We start from the raw sequence: 19,871 nt of genomic DNA, 5'->3' as shown, positions 1-19,871 counted from the left end.
AGTCCTAGCAGAAGGACCTTTCCAGACAGTGACAAGAGGTCCTGATCCCAGAAGAATAATACGCCACTCCAGAGAATAGCTGCAATGGTTTGACCCCTTTAGGGACCCTGAGTCTAGGGAAGGAACCCTACTCTTGGGTGTTGGCAGTAGGCCTGACTCCAGAATGGGTGTCCCAATAATGAGGTGAAGAGCCTGGGTAGAGGAGACAGGTGGACTTAGATGGGGAATACAAACTAATATTAACTTGCTCCTTTTAGCTAGGATGCTGGGTCTGAAGACTTGCTTGCAGGTGTGTTGGGCCTTGGATTAAATAAATGACATCCCTGAAGGGGCACTGTTTGCTGTAGACAAGCCTAATTGAATTGTGTGTTAGAAGCCTGGCTGGAATGGTGCAAGAAGAGATGAGGGAGAAGAATAGCTGAAAAAATGTAATGAGGGATTTTATAGTTTATCAGGTCATTGCAGTTGTAGATAGTGTCGTAGGAAAATAAGGGGAAAGGTTAATATTTTTACACAACTGTGGTTGTTGCCATTTTTATTCCTGACTCGTCCAAGTTTGTTTGGAAACAAAATATGGAAGAGGAGCACCTAAGTATATGTCACACGTAGGCAATGTGTATCCAAAAAGCCACAGCTCTTATCTTACTGACCATAACCACTGTTATAGGAAGCATCAGACAGCAACTCAGTGGAAGTAACAGTAAGAAATTAGCAAAGAGGAGCAGATACTTCAGTTTTTGCAACTTCTCCATACAGAATAATAGTATCTTCACTCTTTATTAAGAAGTTTATAAAAATATGGCAATTACTATATGTATTATTGTATCAGAGCTCCCCTCACTCCAAAAGAGTAGAGCAAATTGGCTATCAAAGAGATAGGGGAGAGAGAGAGAAATGAGAGATAATAATGAGGTCATGGTAACAATATTCTCTGTGAAACTTCAAACTATGTTTTTGTCTTTGTGGTGTTCCTCTTAGCTGAAGTAGAACACAACTATCCCTGTAAAACACTTCTGTTAGAAAAAATAAACAAAGAAACTAATATTTAGAAGGATAGAGCCCAAGGGAAGATCAGGAATTTGAAGAATGTACAGGATAGAATAAGGTGGTGATGTGTTGCCAAAATTTTTAACAAGGGTGAAGGAATATTGATAATGCAAGATGGAACCTGATGTAAAAATAAGAAAGTAGGCAGTTGTTAGGTAAAATTGGTTATAATTAGCTTTGCTGCTGTTTGGCAAATTAAAGTTGTTTTTATAAGATTAAAGGAAGAGAGGGCGGATGTATCCGAGACAAGTGGAACACTGATTCATACATAGGTAGGGAATATGAAAGGGGAATTTGAACAATGAGTTTTTGCTTAAAGGGCCCATTTGACAGCCAAGACCATGGGACACCTCCTGGATGATGTGGTAGGTCCTCCTTCTAGCTCTGCTATAAGTAGCTAACAGTAAAAACCTTATAACCTTATTTTATAATCTTATATAGTAAAAATCTTAAATTAATCAAACTGTACCGTAGAATCTCTATGGATAGAAATTCCATGCTTGAATAATGAGTATAGCAGAAGGAATATACTACCAACTATCTGACAAGGATGGTGATTGTGAAATGCTCACAGAGATGAGAGAGGCTACAAAAATAGAAAAATCAATTATAACGTGGGATTTCAACTATCCCCATATTGACCAGCTGCATGTCACCTCAGGACAGGGTGCAGAGACAAATTTCTAGACACCATAAATGACTGCTTCTTGGAGCAGCTAGTCCTGGGCTCCACCAGAGGAGAGGCAGTTCTCGATTTACCCCCTAAATGGAGCACAGGATCTGGTTCAAGAGGTGAATATATCTGAACTAGCTTGATAACAGCAACCATAATGTAATTAAATTTAACATCCTTTTTGGGGAGGAAATACCCAAGAAGCCCACCCCAGTAGCATTTAACTTCAAAAAAGGGAACTACACAAAAAGACCGTGAATCACATGAGCATCCAACCTGGTAGTTTATTTGTTCAGATATTGGAGAATAAAAAATTAATTTGTAGGGCTGTTGCATGATTAAAAACAATTGCACAATTTAAAAAAATTAATCATGCGATTAATCACACTGTTAAACAACAATAGAATACCATTTCTTTTAAATATTTTTGGATGTTTACTAAATTTTCAAATATATTAATTTCAATTACAACACAGAATACAAAGTGTACAGTGCTCACTTTATATTTATATTTTATTACAAATATTTGCACTATAAAAAAACAAAAGAAATAGTATTTTTCAATTCACCTAATAGAAGTACTTTAGTGTGATCTCTTTATCATGAAATTTAACTTACAAATGTAGAATTATGTACAAAAAATATTTGCATTCAAAAATAAAACAACGCAAAACTTTAGAGCCTATAAGTCCACTCAGTCCTACTTCTTGGTCAGCCAATCACTCAGACAAAAACAGGTTGGTTACAATTTGCAGGAGGTAATGCTGCCTTAGAATTCAGACATACTCTTTGTTGAAGATAAAGATTCTAAAGAATAGTTAATATATAAATGAATCAAATATACAGAAAGAAAGAACTAATTAAGCATTAATATTTACTAACAGGTACTAATGCTGGAGAACCAGGAACTCCTCCTAATAATAGGTCACCCACCACTCTTTTTCTTTCTCCCCCATATTCTTAAGCCTCCACCTGTGACCTGAAACAAGTTTGTGCTTCAGATTCTTATCTATGAAATGGGGGTATTGACTTTGACTTCATGGTGTGCTGTCATTACTGAGTTGATCTGGTTGAAAATCTTTGCTGGAACAGTTTTGTCACTGATTGGCCAGCAACTAAACATTTTCTTGGAACATATGGATTTTGTCAGAATTTTAGACAGTAGATTAGGGTTGAAACATTTAATTTTATCATTTCAACTTTTGCTACTTATAATAATCAAAATGGAAAAGATGAAACAATGTTTTGATAAGATCAAAACATTTCATGAACAACTCTGAGATTTTGACTTTTTGGCTCAATTTGGCAATAAATGAAATTTCAAAATCTCAGAATTTCGTGCGGGATGGAAATTCCATTTTATTTTATTTTATATTATTTTATTTTATTTTTTTGGCCAGTGAGATTCACCCCTGGTTTACAGTGGCACACGGGACCTGAGAGGGGTTGTTGTGGTGATGCAGGTTGCTTACAACCTCTACTTCACCTGGGGTTTGCAGTCACCTGCTATATTCCAATCATCGGGTGCTGCTAGCTCTGGAGATGTGTAAATCTGGCCAAGATGCTCCAGAGATGTGTAAATCTGCACATGCGTAGGCCTGGTCTACACTGGGGAGGATCGATCTAAGTTACGCAACTTCAGCTATGTGAATAACGTAGCTGAAGTTGACGTACATAGATCTACTTACCGTGGTGTCTTCACTGCAGTAAGTCGATGGCTGATGCTCTCCTGTTGACTCCGCTTGCGCCTCTCGCCCTGGTGGAGTACTGGACTTAACGGGAGAGCACTAGACTAGACACGATTAATCGACCCCTGCTGAATCAATTGCTGCATGTCGATCCAGCGGGTAATGTAGACAAGCCCCTAGCCTCTGCTGAATGGATTCTTAAAGGGCCTTGACTGCAATTTAAAATAACCTCTGGGAAGTTGGTGTGCAAATGCTGCCTGAACTGAACCAGGTGTGAAGCACTTCCTCAGGTGTAGGACAGGTGCTTGAAAGTCTCCCCCTCCGTCTGCAAAATGAAGTTTTGTACAGTTTCATGTACAGTTGATCTGAAACAGCATCACCGAAGTATTCCCTCTGGACACCATTTTAAAGGTATCTGGATAAATGTTATCTGTTTGTTTTCTCTATGTGAGGGGATTGTTTTAAGAGAATTTTCCAGAAGATCCATTTCATTTGGAGACTCTTATCTTGCTGCATGTTTGAACTAAACTTGTCTTATTTAAAAGAGGGAGAAGTGATCCTGCCAAAATATAGGAGCCTTCCTGGTTTAAGATACTATTGAATTTTGCGCACTTGAGTATTTAATTCTGCTGCAAGTGTACATTTATTAATAAAGATGTGTTACACATTTTTGGATTTGATTGTTCTCTGGTCCTTCTATTCCAAGGAAGTATTTACCTGTGTGAATGTATGGGATTAATTTGCACAAGCACCATTATTCCTTATCCAGCACTATTTCATAGATGTTTCAAAAAGCAAAATACAAGTCTACTCTGATTAAGACATGGATCTGGAGCAAGGTAAATTCATAAGTATTTGAGAACCCATGAAATTTATAACAGTAAATCTCTCAAAACAGAAAGCTACTGTGAGACATGGGTGGTGGGAAAGGTAGGGAGCAGTGAATTTACAACATAGAGAAAAGTATCTCAAACAAGACATGTTGATATTGTTACTAGTACAAATATGCACTACCATGTGCTGCCTTCAGATTAAGAACAACCAGCTGCAAGGACAAAACTGTTTCTTCAGGCCTGAATAATAAATCTGAGAAGTATGCATCATGAATAATATCCCCTTTGCACTTCTATCTAATGGAAAAGGACTACATCAAGAGCAACATCCGTTATATTTTCAGGCCTCTAAGTGGGCATTGCAGAGTAGAAGTTGTTTTTTTTTTTTAAAAAAGGCTGTAAAAAGATCCCTTTTAATGTTTTAAATTAGTGCTGTCAAGCGATTAAAAGAATTAATCACGATTAATTGCATGATTAAACAATTAATCAAGATTAATCGCATTGTTGAACAATAATAGAATACAATTCATTTAAATATTTTTGGATGTTTTCTACATTTTCGAATATATTGATTTCAATTACAACACAGAATACAAAGTGTACAGTGCTCACTTTATATTTTGAAGGGTTCATGCAGGGTTCATGCACCTGGAAACATTCAGGGCACACCCTGAGTGTTGTGTGGGAGCAGTGCACACACTGCTCCTTCCAAGGACATGGACCATGGGAAGTCGCCCAGAGGACATGAACCGTGGGAAGCTTCCTTGGACTGGGCTCAAGGCCTGAGAGCAAGGAATGTAGTAGATAGAAGCTGGTAAATAAGAATATTAATCAAAGTCATATTATTCCTTTTGTTGTTTCCTTTTGCGGTTGGAGTATGTAATGCTCATGAGTGGAGAAAGAATAAAGGAGAGGGTGGAAAGCCGACACGGCAGACCTTTCCGCTTGCTTGCTAAAAACTTTGTTTGTCTTGCATTTGAACCACAACAATATTTATTTTTTATTACAAATATTTGCACTATAAAAAACAAAAGAAATAGTATTTTTCAATTCACCTAATAGAAGTACTTTAGTGCAATCTCTTTATCATGAAATTTAACTTACAAATGTAGAATTATGTACAAAAAATAACTGCATTCAAAAATAAAACAACGCAAAACTTTAGAACCTATAAGTCCACTCAGTCCTACTTCTTGGTCAGCCAATCACTCGACAAACAAGGTTGGTTACAATTTGCAGGAGGTAATGCTGCCTTAGAATTCAGACATACTCTTTGTTGAAGATAAAGATTCTAAAGAATAGTTAATATATAAATGAATCAAATATACAGAAAGAAAGAACTAATTAAGCATTAATATTTACTAACAGGTACTAACGCTGGAGAACCAGGAACTCCTCCTAATAATAGGTCATCCACCACTCTTTTTCTTTCTCCCCCATATTCTTAAGCCTCCTCCTGTGACCTGAAACAAGTTTGTGCTTCAGATTCTTATCTATAAGTCCACTCAGTGCTATTTCTTGTTCAGCCAGTCGCTCAGACAAACAAGTTTGTTTACTTTTGCAGGAGATAAGGCTGCCCACTTCTTGTTCACAATGTCACCTGAAAGTGAAAACAGGTGTTCTCATGGCACTGTTGTAGCCGGCATTGCAAGATATTTACTTGCCAGATGCGCTAAAGATTCATATGTCCATTCATGCTTCAGTTACCCTTCCAGAGGACATGCGTCCATGTTGATGATGGGTTCTGCTCAATAACAATCCAAAGCAGCGCAGACTGACACATGTTCATTTTCATTATCTGAGTCAGACGCCATCAGCAGAAGATTGATTTTCCCCCTTTTGTGGTTTGGGTTCTGTAGTTTCTGCATCAAAGTGTTGCTCTTTTAAGACTTCTGAAACCATTTTCAATATCTCATGCCTGTCAGATTTTGGAAGGCACTTCAGATTCTTAAACCTTGGGTCAAGTGCTGTAGCTATCTCTAGAAATCTCACATTGCTACCTTCTTTGCATTTTGTCAAATCTGCAACGAAAGTGTTCTTAAAATGAACATGTGCTGAGTCATCATCCAAGACTGCTATAACATGAAATGTATGGCAGAATGCAGGTAAAACAGAGCAGGGGACATAACAATTTTCCCCCAAAGACTTCAGTCACAAATGTAATTAAAGTATTATTTTTTTAATGAGTATCATCAGCATGGAAGCATGTCCTCTGGAATGGTGGCTGAAGCATGAAGGGACATATGAATGTTTACAGTATCTGGCACGTAAATACCTTGCAATACCAGCTACAACAGTGCCATGGAAACTCCTGTTCTCACTTTTAGGTGACATTGTAAGTAAAAAGTGGGCAGCCTTATCTTCTGTAAATGTAAACAAACTTGTTTGTCTTAGCGATTGGCTGAATGAGAAGTAGGACTGAGTAGACTTATAGGCTCTGAAGATTTGCATTGTTTTGGTTTTGAGTGCAGTTATGTAACAAAAAAATTCTACATTTGTAAGTTGCACTTTCACGACAAAGAGATTGCACTACAGTACTTATGTGAGGTGAATTGAAAAATACTGTTTCTTTTATCATTTTTACAGTGCAAACATTTGTAATAAAAAATAATAGTATACAGTGAGCACTGAACACTTTGTATTCTGTGTTGTAATTGAAATCAATATATTTGAAAATGTAGAAAAGCATCCAAAAATATTTAATAAATTTCAATGGGTATTCTATTGTTTAACAATGCAATTAAAACTGCCATTAATTGCAATTAATATTTTTAATCGTGATTCATTTTTTTTTAGTTAATCTCATGAGTTAACTGCGATTAATCGACTATTTTAAATTAGTATTTAATTCAGGGTAGTACCAGTACATTGTGTCTCTGTGTGACTGAATTTTAACTTACATTTATTTCAGGTGTCTTCAGTGCTTGACAAAGAACATTTCCAGATATGTTGCAGATATTAAGCCTTTACCTCCCAACATAAAAGATAAACTGATAAAATTAATGAGTATGCAAGGGCGGATAACTGATTCAAATATCAGTGAGGTAAGAACCCATTCAAAATTCACTTTTGCCTGTCTCTTCACATTCATGCCAGTTTATTACACAGCAAAATATTAAATAATGAGCTCAACTAAAATTATGTATACAGTTCAACAAGTGAGCCCAGGGCCTCGTACTATGTAAACTTCGCCTCATTGCTTCCTCCTAATTACTTCTCTTGCTATTTCATATCATGCCATGCCTAATCTTGATTGAAGGGGTTGTGTCTTTTATCTGTGTGTAAAGCTCCATAAATGCCTACAACCCTGCATAAAAATCAAGAAGATGAATATGGACACAAGTCAATGAAAAAGTTTTCTAGTTGACCTGTATATCATCCTGTTTTGGATCAGTTTAATCTGAGGGGATACTGTTGTTCATTGTACACACTTGAGTATAAGATGCTGTGCAATTTATGAGGCGATTCAGAAATAGTAGCACTTTGCACTTCATGTTGCTATCAGTTTCTAGTTAAGTTATCTAACTTACATAAATAAGTGTGTAACATGCAAATTAATCTCAGTTGCAAACTCAATGGCCTAATAGCCAAGCAGCATTGTTTTTAAACCTTTCTGCAGAATATCCCCAGCAGGAGTCGTGTTGGATTGTGTCTGTTTCCTGAGGCTGTTGCACAGAATGCTTCCTTTACAATACAGCAGGATCAGCAGATTGACTCTAAGTGTTGGACCACACTGCTGTTTCTTCTGGTAGCAATGGGAAAGCACTATGACAGGAGCGGTTGCCAAAATGGGCTTCTACAAGCTGGTATTTAAATAATGTAAGGTTCTCAAGGAAAATCTGAGATTCTTATAATCTTAGGTGGGCTTTAGGTCTATGATTTAGGATAAAATTCCATTAAATCCTGAGTTCTTTGAAATATGATGGTGAGGTGAGGGCTATGAGCTCAGTGATTCAAAATTCTCTCATCCCAATTGCTCATTAATGCTTGTCAGTGTTCCGGGATGAAATATATTACTGACTTGGCCTCAGTTGTAAATTGAGATGTTTTGACATTTGTATCCTTTTATATCAACTCAGTCTCGAAGGGAGGTGTAAGAATTATGGAAAACTAAAGGTTGACCTTGGTGAAATAGGAATGAACAACTCCCCAGTTCATTCTTGCTTTGATCTGTGACTCATGACAGGCAAATACTATCAGTCCCTGAAAGTCAGAATAATGAGACTATGAGGTGAAGGGCAGCGCACCAGAATTGTTGGGAAAAACCAAACAACAAAAACTTCACCTTTAACACACTATATTTCTTGAACTATAATAGAAAAGAGAGAAAAAATTAAAATTGAGTCAATCTTATACATTGTTGCTTTTAACACGCCTGTTGAATTGCTTTGAGCCATGCAAGGGTCGTTTTTGTAGTGAACAAACATTTCTAAGCATCATAAGGGCTTTGCCTAATTTTTTCATATGTGATCTGTGCATACATTTGAGTAAAAGCAGTTTACGAAAACTCCAAGCTCCCTCTTTTGTTACCCCCATATTCTCTAACAGAGTGTCTCCTTCTTTGCCTCTTTCTGGTCTCAGCCTTAATCTGCTTTCAATAGCATATCACTGCCTTCTCTTGGAATCTCTTTTCTCCTTATACTTTCAGTACTCCCGTTCTCTTCCTTCAGCAGTTCCTGTTTCCCTTTCCTGCTCTGTTAATATCCCCAGGGTTCTGTCTTTGGTCCTATCCTCCTTGTCATGTAAAGTGCACATTAACCTTCAATGCTGACAGCTTCTGAATCTACCATTCCCTGTCTGGTTTCAGAGTAGCAGCCGTGTTAGTCTGTATCCGCAAAAAGAAAAGGAGTACTTGTGGCACCTTAGAGACTAACAAATTTATTTGAGCATAAGCTTTCGTGAGCTACAGCTCACTTCATCGGATGCATGGAGTGGAAAATACAGTGGGGAGAGTTTATATACACAGAGAACATGAAACAATGGGTGTTACCATACAGACTGTAACAAGAGTGATCAGGAAAGGTGAGCTATTACCAGCAGGAGAGAGGAGGGGGGAAGGGGGAACCTTCTGTAGTGATAATCAAGGTGAGCCATTTCCAGCAGTTGACAAGAACGTCTGAGGAAGGGGGGGGGGGGATAAACATGGGGAAATAGTTTTACTTTGTGTAATGACCTATCCACTCCCAGTCTTTATTCAAGCCTAAGTTAATTGTATCCAGTTTGCAAATTAATTCCAATTCAGCAGTCTCTCGTTGGAGTCTGGTTTTGAAGTTTTTTTCTTGAAGAATTGCGACTTTTAGGTCTGTAATTGAGTGACCAGAGAGATTGAAGTGTTCTCTGCCTGGTTTTTGAATGTTCTAATTCTTGACGTCTGATTTGTGTCCATTTATTCTTTTACGTAGAGACTGTCCAGTTTGGCCAATGTACGTGGCAGAGGGGCATTGCTGGCACATGGTGGCATATATCACATTGGTAGATGTGCAGGTGAACGAGCCTCTGATAGCGTGGCTGATGTGATTAGGCCCTATGATGGTGTCCCCTGAATAGATATGTGGACACAGTTGGCAACGGGCTTTGTTGCAAGGATAGGTTCCTGGGTTAGTGTTTTTGTTGTGTGGTGTGTGGTTGCTGGTGAGTATTTGCTTCAGGTTTGGGGGGCTGTCTGTAAGCAAGGACTGACCTGTCTCCCAAGATCTGTGAGAGTGATGGGTCATCCTTTAGGACAGGTTGTAGATCCTTGATGATGGTTTTAGTTGGGGGCTGAAGGTGATGGCTAGTGGCGTTCTGTTATTTTCTTTGTTGGGTCTGTCCTGTAGTAGTTAACTTCTGGGTACTCTTCTGGCTCTGTCAATCTGTTTCTTCACTTCAGCAGGTGGTTACTGTAGTTGAGTGTTGTATCTTTGATGGTCTATCTCTTCTTGGATATCCAAATGCCAGTTCAAATTCCCACAACCCCTCGCTCTCCATCCTCTATTATTCTTCTCATATCTTTCTCACTCTGATAATTCCAGTATTTCCCCATTACCCAGACTCACAACTATGGCTTATATTTGACTCCTCATTTTCTCCTTTCCCCACATCCAGGATGTCACAAAATCTTGCCTTTTCTTAATTTACAACATTTCTATGAGCTGTTCTCCCTTCTTCACTTCTACTTCTACATTTTTTTGCCCATAACTTGATCATCTTTTTTCTTCACTCCTATGTCCCCCTTTCTGCCTGTTGTCTTGCTCCCCTATAGCCCATCCAAAATGTTGCTGCTCAGCATCTTCTCCCACCCCCACTCCTTTGCTGGCTTCTCATCTTCTCCAAGTTTAGACTTCTTGTCCTTGCATTTACAGCCCTTCAGTTTCACTTCTGTGTATTTTTCTATTCCATCTCTTTTCTCTCCGCTCTTCCTCAAGATTGGCTAACATTACCCCCATTGTGTCATCCTTCTGCTCTTGATTTAATCCGTCCATGTTGCCGCCTATGCTTGGAACAGTCTCCCATGTCATGTATGCCAATCTCTTCTTTCAGTCCCACCTTTACAATACACTTCTGTGAAGCCTTTTAGTGTTGCTTTATAAAATTAAAAATTTGCATTGCCTCAGGAATTAATCTTCATCTAGTGTATTATGTGGCTGAACTATTTCTATCTAGCTTAGACCATAAATTGCCTGAAGGGAAAAGTGGTCCCTGCCTCGTGCATTGTATGGTGCTGAGCACACTCATATTCAGTAAATATTACCTAGTAAAGCTGAGTGGAAAGCAGAAACTGATATTATTTGGTTACATTTAAACATGCTTTACATGCAGAAATTTTCACAAAAACGGCCCACAATGACTTTTTGGTTTTCATTATCTCTTATGTGAATTGAAGTGTCACCTATTGCATTTATCACTTCTCCAAAAATATGTCTATACATGTCTGTACTTGCAGTGCAGTAAAGGTTTCTTGGAAAAACTATAGTTTGTAGTGCAAAGCTATAACGTTTGTTTCAAGCAGCAAAATAAATAATGCAACCAAAGAGGGATGGGGGCGGCTGGGGACAGAAAGGGGAGAGATACTTTAGGTACGATTCAGAAATCTTAATGATATAAGACTTTAATGCAAGTTAGGTAAAAGATTGTTCATACTGCTAATGTATGAAGAACTGAAAAAGTAAATGAAAATTGTTACCAATTTGTTGCCACATTTAGTAAAGTTTGAACTTGATAATCAAAGAGAGCTGAGGATCAGTCAGCTTGATTGGATTTTTTTAGATAATTAGTTAGCACATAACAGAGTAAGTTACCACAGTCTGTGAGAACCAATCCAGAGACAGGTAGACTGCGCTCTTTGTCTGCTTCTAAATTTGGATGAGGGCTTAACATGCTTATAGAGGAGCTGGGTATAGTTTCAGTCTCAGTATTTCCATACTTTTATTTTACAGACAGACATTATTTTCAGCACATTTTCCAATAAATTTCTAATTATACAATCCGATATCTGTTATTTAAACTTACATCTTTTCGTAAATCCATCAAATTTTGCTAATGTAAGCACCCACACTTCTTTTTTTAGTACGGTATGTTGTTAAAAGTACTTATTCCTTCTAACAGGCTAGCATTGTCTTGTCTTAGCATGACTCCCAAGGCATCATGGAGAGGTGTGGCTCAGGGGCAAGCTATAGGCCTTACAAAGTCTGGTTCAGAGGTCAACAAAACTACAGTAGTGGTGTGATTATAGGTGTTGAAATCTAAAACCCAGTTTAGCATGGTGGTCAACTAATAAAGTGTATCCTGGCCATGTCTGGGAATCAGAATTTGCTTATGTAATACCAGAGTTATCATACATGTCTGTGCCTTATCACTACAGATTGAAGAAAGAATAAGTTGATGGAAAAGTTGGGTAATCCTTCTTTTTGTCTTTTCCCAGTTTGAGTATTGGTCTGGATTACATCTCACCGTAGGTGCTGATTGTGTGTGTGGTGAGGACATTCTGATTGGAAGACCGGTGGTATATCTTGTTAGATAGTACAGGTTGAACCTCTCTTGTCTGGCACTCTGGTCTGGCAACATCCGTGGTCTGGCATGATTTTATTTTATTTTAATTTTTATTTTATGTTTTTTATGCTTTATCTCCTTATTTCCTTGTGCCAGTACAGTAAAATTGGGTCACAACACTAACACTTTGTTATGAAGAGAGCCGGTAAGCCATGGCTAGCGGCATTGCCAGCGTTGTTCTTTTTATTTGCCTTGGCAAGATAAAAATAAAGAGACCCGCTCACTACTATATTGACCTCCCGTGGTTCGGCAAATTCTCTGGTTCGGTACTGGTCAGGTCCCGAGGGTGCCGGACTAGAGAGGTTCAACCTGTAGTGATGTTCTGCGGGGGGTGAAATTTAAAAAGGTGGTATATGTAGCACCCCTCCCCCACATGAAGCTGATGTTAAAGTATCAGACCTTCCATTGCCTTGGATCTTATTTTTATAAGATCTCTGCTTGGGGCCCCACAAGAAAGCCAACCTACAGTCCTGTGGGATTGAGGAGGCTTAGTTAATGAGGAATGAATGCCTTTTGGTCCTCAAAATGTTAGCGGTTGTGTGTGTTTCTGAATGCATGTGAGTCTGCGTGCAAGAGAGTAAGACAGCAAGATCAAATGGGGTCAAGTATTTTGAGATTTTATTGGCATCTGTTAGACAAAGGGACTTATGTGTTTGGGAGCCAAAGAGTGGAAACGTTGTAGCTGGTTGTTGCCAGAAGTGCCTGTAATGGGCTTTTGTGTGTGATTAGATTATTTTCTTACTTGAATGATAAGAATTGATCATACATAGAAACTGGACTGCTTTCTAACCCCAGGAGGTTGTTCGTCACCTCAGAGTTGTGTACATTCTGTAGAGAGGATTTCATTCCCCAGGCTGTTAACCTGGCACCTTTCAAAGAACATTTTTAAAAGTCATATGTAATTTCTAATGCAATAATCACAGATTCAATGTACGTATTTGTGCTACACCATGTATAATTTGATGGAAATACTGTGCTTGCATTACAGGTGCTGCACCCAGCGGTGGAGACGCTAGATCTTAGAGACTGTGATATTTCAGATACTGCCCTGCTGCAACTTTGTAATTGCAAGCAACTGAAAAAAATTAACTTAAATTCTTGTAAAGAAAACAGACTAGCCATCACTTCAGAAGGTATGTTTCCTGTACAGATAGAATTTGAATCTACCTTCTGTTTTCTTTCTTTTCGTTGGGAGAGTTGGAGTAAATTGTGAAAGCAATTAGAGTATATATGATATTAAATACACACGTTGGCGAAGTCATTGTAATCAATTACACACAGACACACTACACTCCTCAGGAATTTGTTTAAGTTCATGTTGCTTGGTTAAAGTAAATTCTTAGTAGAGCTAGTAAAAAAAATTTTTAGCAGACTATTTCCATCAGAAAATGCAGTTTTGTCAAAATCCAAATGTTTTGCTGAAAGTGTCGATTTCAACAAACTTTTCGATAGAAAAGCATTGAACTGTTTTGACTATCATTTTATATCGATAACATCAAAATGTTTAATTTTGACTTCTTTGTTGTAGTTAAACTTTTATTTTATCATATTTATATTGGTTTGACATTATCAAAACGATTCGGTTTCCTAAAAAAAAAAATTTTCTGTAAATTTCAAAATTTCAACCTTTTATTACAATTTGAAATGAAAACACATTTTGAAATGTCAGAATTCCCTGCAGAATTGAAATTCTGTTTTCTGACCAGCTCTAATATTTAAAAATTTTTATAAAGTGGTAAGGTGAAATTCTGGTTCCACCGGTCAGTGGCAAAACCCCCGTTGTCTTCAATGGAGTCAGGATTTTACCTGTATATTGCATTAATCAAAAAAGAATTTGAAGATAAATAAGAAATTATAGAATCTGATACACCAGATACTTTCTTTTGCCTATAGTCTCCCTCTGGTTCATATGACAGAAAGTCCAGTAACCACAGCTGCCTGTTTTTCAGTTTATTTAGAAAATATGGTTGCCCCAAGTTGCTTCCAGATAAGGTTATTAGCAGTTTCTCTTACTACTTGCTTTCTTGTTTTCCTGGATTTCAGCTACAGAAGAATCTGGCATCCTCCACATGGTTTTGCTTTGATAAGAGACTTTTATCAGAGGATGTGTTTCTGTCTAGGTTGTTCTTCTCCTTTTAGATTCTTTGTTGTCTGAAAGCCCAGTATAAACTGTATAACATTTTATTTAAGTTTAAAATGTAGCATTACTTAAAATTTATGAACTAATAACCATAGAATTGTAGCCCAGCAATTGCTTCTGCATAATGGGTCCCTGTCTGTGCGGGCCCCAGCATCTATTATGGCTAAGCCCTACCAAATAACATCACAATTTTGTACTTTGGTTGATGTATTGCAGGGTGACCCTGTAACAATTGATGAGTAAGTGATGTTTTCTTGAGTTTGAATTCATTCAGTAAAGAGACCTCATATAACTCAGCTTGATTGAGTTAATAACAGTTGTTAGTCATTGCATAACAGAAAGGTGTACCTTACCAAAATCTGGAAGACGAAGCCCTGTAGCCGATGACAGTCCGATTTTTTTATACTGTCTGGTTCTGTTATGTGCCTACAGCTTTGCATACTTGATAATGTGCTCTTCAGCCTAGCAGAAAAAGGTATAACATGATTCAATGGCTGGAAGCCAAAGCTAGACAAATTCAGTCTGAAAATAAGGTGTAAAATTTTAACAGTGAGGATACTTAACAATTGGAACTACATGCTCGCAGTCCCTTCTGGCTTTGGAATCTATGAATGTTATTTCTACCTTAGCTGTTTACATTCTTATTATTTCCACTTTTCAACATATAATTTTCATTATGTTTAGTAAATTATACTGTTTACTTATGTCCTTTTGGTGGTCACATTACATTTTGTTAACTCAAACATTGGTTTGTTGTGGTTTGTACAATGTTTATAAAATTGCTTCCTAAAACTATTCTATTCTGCACATAACTATTCTTACAAAAATATTGCAAAGGCATAGGCAACACATTTTGGGGGGGCATGTGGAGTCACATTCCCCTCCCCCAGATTTCTGCCAGGGTGGGAGTTGGGCTGAGCGCGATTGAGAGGGATGTGCCTGGGAAAGGCACCGACAACATGCGCTCCCTTTGAGCCGTGGTAGGTGGCACCCAGAGAAGGGAAGCAAGATCAGGCTGGCAGCAGGCTCAACGGTGGAGCTGCCTGAGGTGCAGGCGAGGCTGCAGATGGGGGCTCACGGCAATGGCGTGGGGAGGGGAGCAGTGGGGCCAGAGGGGCTGGGAAGCCCAGAGGAGGCAATGGAGGCCTGGGGCAGTGGGAGGTGGGGTGTGGAGCCCAGGGGAGGAGGCAGCAGGGGCCAGGGGTAGGGGCCGGGGGGGGCACCTGGGGGAGGCAGCAGGGGCCAGGGGCAATAGTGAGGCGGGAATACAAGTGCAGTTCCCCTGAAACTCTACAATGATATTTTATTTCATTTTTTCCAAAGTACTTAAATGTTCTTATGTCCAAGGACTCTAGCCATTGCCTGAACATAAGTGCCAACTCCATGGGTGCTCCAGGGCTGGAGCACCCACGGAAAAAATTAGTGGGTGCTCTGCACCCACCGGCAGCCAAGCCACATACTGCCCTCCTCCAACTCCACCGTCTCCTTCCTTGGGCTGCTTCCCCGCAGCCCCAGCACCTCCTCTGTCCTGAAGAAATGGGGTTTTTACCCACAAAAGCTTTTGCCCAAATAAATGTGTTAGTCTTTAAGGTGCCACCGGACTCCCCATTATTTTTGTGGATACGGACTAACACGGCTACCCCTCTGATACTTGGTCCTCTGCCCTTGTATCAGGACCTCAGTTTGGCAGCTGTCAGCCTGGAGCTTTCTCATACTCTGCTGACCCTGCCCAACACTGCTCTGTCCATGGTGCTCCAGCCCTCTAAGCAGCCAGTCCACCTCCCTGAACTCCAGGGAGTGACTGCCTCTGCTCTGCTCAGCAGCCCCTTCTTATATGAGCCAGCCTGGCCCTGATTGGTTCTTCCAATAAACTTTCCCGTAATTGGCTGGCACTACAAGCCTTTTCCTTATCTGCCGCCTCCTGTGTAGCCTCCCTTACCTACCAGTGAGAGGCAGCCACCCCATCACAGTCTGGATTCCAGATACATTCATTCTATTTCAATGTTAAAAGGAGTATTAGCCTTAACAAAATGAAAACCTATATAAAGAGCAGATATTAACAATATACAATTTAAAAACAAACAAAAAAAACTAAACCAAATTTCCTGTAGATGGGGGGAATGATGTGAAGTTGGAAATGGGCATAGGGTGGTCAAAACTAGATTGATGAGTTTTTTTTTTTTTTTTTTTTAATTATAAAGAATCTGGAGTTCATGGGCAATGGATCCTGCTTTTTCAAGGTATCCCAGAAATTTAGTCCAGACTATGATAGATTTTTGCATATATTTCATTCCCCCAAGAACACACTTTCTCTATTGCCACATTATTCCAAATTGCGAGAGGTCCAAAATGGAAAAGAGTTGTACTTTTCCACTTAAAGGTAAATTTTCCACACTCAGATGTTCAGTGAGAGTCAAGACAAGGACTAAGCAAAGAAGCAGAGGGCAATATTTAAAAAAAAAAAAAAAGTTTTAGGACTTTTATATCGATTATCTTCGTGATACGTGGTTTGAACTGTTGAACAAAAAGGATGGAAATTGGGTTTCAACCACCACAGTTGAGACAACAATTCATCGTGATCACAGCAATTAGGAGACAAGACTGGATTAAATGCATGAAGTCAGTTCGGGGAAGACTGATATCCAAGGTTTTAATCTGGTTATCAGTAATAGAATTAGAAATAGAACATGTCTTCCTAAATATTTTGAAAGAAATTGTATCTGTTTCAGTGCCTATAACTGTGGGCTTTTAGATATAATTTATGTATAATTGATTTATAGTACTAGTACTCTTCTGCCTTCACTTTCCCCAACATGTTCTACTGTCAAGTGGCAATGGAATGGCCCCCTGCTCAGCGAAGCAGCCTCCTTAAATAAAGTCTCTTCACCTCAAATACACCAAGAAATCGGTTATCTACAACCAGGCACTCTGGTACCATGGAATATACTCCTAGGAGAAAGTCCAGTATACACACCTTAACACACTTTAAAACTGCCTTCACCAAACAAGGATGCTCCACCAGAGAGGTAGATCACATCGTGGAAAGGGTCATCTAAATACCCCAAGAGAATCTGCTTCAGTACAGAAATAAATCCCTCATCAGCCGCACACCCTTAGTTGTCATCTACCACCCAGCACTGGAACCCGGACAGGGCATCATTAAACAATTACAGCCCATACTTGATGGGGACCACAACCTGAAAGAAATCTTTCCTGAACCCCCTTTTCTGGCCGTCAGAAAATACCCCAGCTACTACTCCATGCTCATCAGCAGAAGCAAGCTACCCACAAACAAGGACACGCCAATCAAAGCAGCACCAGACCCTGCCAGAATAATATATGCAAAACGTGTGTAGACAAATCTCTACTGCTAAGATGGTCAACACCCTCCACAACACACCATGCAAGATCTAGGAGTCCTACGTATGCCTGCCACATGGGGTGGTGCACGAAATGCTCCAGTAATAACTATGTGGCTAAAACAAGACAATCAATACAGTCGTGACTGGACTCACACAGGGAAATGATAAAAGACAACCGCACCATACTACCTGTGGGTAAACACACTTTTCACCTTGTAGCTGACCCCTCACTCCTCGTTTTCAAAGGACATCTGCAAAAATTGAGCCTGGGAGCTTACGTTCATAACTTTTGTGAGACCCTAAGAACCATGAACTGAACAGAGACATGGGATGTATGGCTTATTTCAACCATCTGTAACCTACTAACACCCCCCCATCCCCGCTGCTTTCCCCCCCTCCCCGTTCCTTCCTTTCCCCCCATTGCTGGAGGGATGTAAATGGGCCACTTCGCCTTGAGTGGTCCCTTGAAATATGTGCTAATTACAGACACTAAACAATCTGTTCCACCTTGTATTTTAGCTCTGACATTTTGAGTACGTTTCCCAGACCTGAAGAAGAGCTCTGTAAGCTCAAAAGCTTGTCTCTCTCACCAACAGAATTTGGTTCAATAAAAGATATTACCTCACCCATTATTTCCCTCTCCTCTCTTCAGTCAGGTTGTCAAATGTAGACTCTGCATCCCTCCCAGCCATGTGTTTATGCTGGGGAATGCTAGCCCACTCCTCCTTTGACTAGTTTCTGCATAAATTCCATTCAAAGTCAAAGGCTCTGTTGGTAGAAAACCCATTGTTCCAGTTGGGAAGAGTCATTTTATATTGATTGGTGTTAATGGCTTGTTAATGGCTTGCTTGTTCTTAGCCCTCTCCTCCCATCCCTTAGGATGATCACACAGGATCCAGAATAGACTGACCCTCCCAACACCACCTAGATGTTTTAAACTAAGATGGAGGTGACAATGCAAAGTGGAGATTACAGTCACATGATGACATTCTCAAAACAACATGTCCCAGACAACTCCGCTCCCCCAACTGTGTCACTAAACTAATTGGTTTCAGAGTAGCAGCAGTGTTAATCTGTATCCTCAAAAAGAAACGGAGTACTTGTGGCACCTTAGAGACGAACAAATTTATTTGCGCATAAGCTTTCGTGGGCTAAAACCCACTTCATCCAATGCATTCAGTGCATCCAATGAAGTGAGCTGTAGCTCATGAAAGCTTATGCTCAAATAAATTTGTTCGTCTCTCAGGTGCCACAGGTACTCCTTTTCTTTAAACTAATTGTCTTATGTTACATTCAGTGAGATCAGCAAGGAGAGCTTTTGCACAGCCAGAGACTTTCTGTGATCATGGTGGCTAAAGGGAGTGAATAGGGAGAGGCATTGGGGAAGATAGATGCTTTATTTCTTGATTTTTACACTTAAGTTGCCATAGAACCATAGAGTTAGAAGGGGCCACAAGACTCGTCTAGTCCAGTCCCCTGCCAAGATGGAGGATTTGTTGTGTTTAAAACATCCAAGACAGATGGCTATCAAGCCTCTTTTTGAAAACCTCCAGTGAAGGAGATTCCACAACTTTCTTGACAGTTTGTTCCATTGTCCTACTTTTCTTACACTTAGGAAGTTTTTCCTAACATTTAATATAAATCTGCTATGCAGTAGTTTGAACGCAGCTTTTTAAGTATTTGAAGACCACAATGTGAAGGAAAATCTAGTTGGCCTAAACTTCTAGGCCTAAAACTTTGGTCAAGCTAACTGTGTATATGAAGCATAAGAGAAGAGTGAGGAAAATTCCATTGAGGGGCAATTGCAAAACAGCACAGCTTATGAAATGTAACCATAACTGCTAGAAGTTAGAAAAACCGTTTATCACAAAGGAAACACCTGTCAATAAAAGGAAAAGCTTGTTTTTCCTAAACTCCCAAGTAAGGCAAAGCTACTGTTGAAGCTTGCACTATATGCCAAATAAGGAACATGCTGTTGAAGGAAGTGGGTTTGGCAAATTGTGGTTTTCAGCCATATAAGCTCTTGTATTTCTGTTTACAGGAGAGCAGCTCTGGCTGACTCTCCCTGTATGCGCATGCTTGAATAAAGCTGGCGTCAGG

General features: G+C 39.4%; 1 protein-coding gene across 4 annotated transcripts in view; it reads left to right on the top strand.

The window, feature by feature from the left end:
• AMN1 (antagonist of mitotic exit network 1 homolog) overlaps window positions 1-19,871 on the top strand; it is a 55,562-nt gene that overhangs the window by 7,952 nt on the left and 27,739 nt on the right. The window contains exons 1-3 of one of the 4 annotated variants that reach the window (XM_074939444.1): window positions 2,119-4,247; window positions 7,153-7,285; window positions 13,258-13,402. In XM_074939444.1, coding sequence (XP_074795545.1) covers window positions 7,244-7,285; window positions 13,258-13,402 — 187 coding nt within the window. In that variant the 5' untranslated portion in view covers window positions 2,119-4,247; window positions 7,153-7,243. Of the gene's footprint in view, window positions 1-2,118; window positions 4,248-4,833; window positions 5,056-7,022; window positions 7,286-13,257; window positions 13,403-19,871 lie in introns of those variants that run through there. The other 3 variants (XM_074939420.1, XM_074939428.1, XM_074939437.1) reach the window with 3 other exon arrangements.

The sequence above is a fragment of the Natator depressus genome, chromosome 1, assembly GCF_965152275.1.
Source record: "Natator depressus isolate rNatDep1 chromosome 1, rNatDep2.hap1, whole genome shotgun sequence".
In the NCBI taxonomy this organism is placed as follows: Eukaryota; Metazoa; Chordata; order Testudines; family Cheloniidae; genus Natator; species Natator depressus.
Note: the sequence above shows the minus strand (reverse complement) of the source record. Positions and strands in the feature narration are given on the sequence as shown.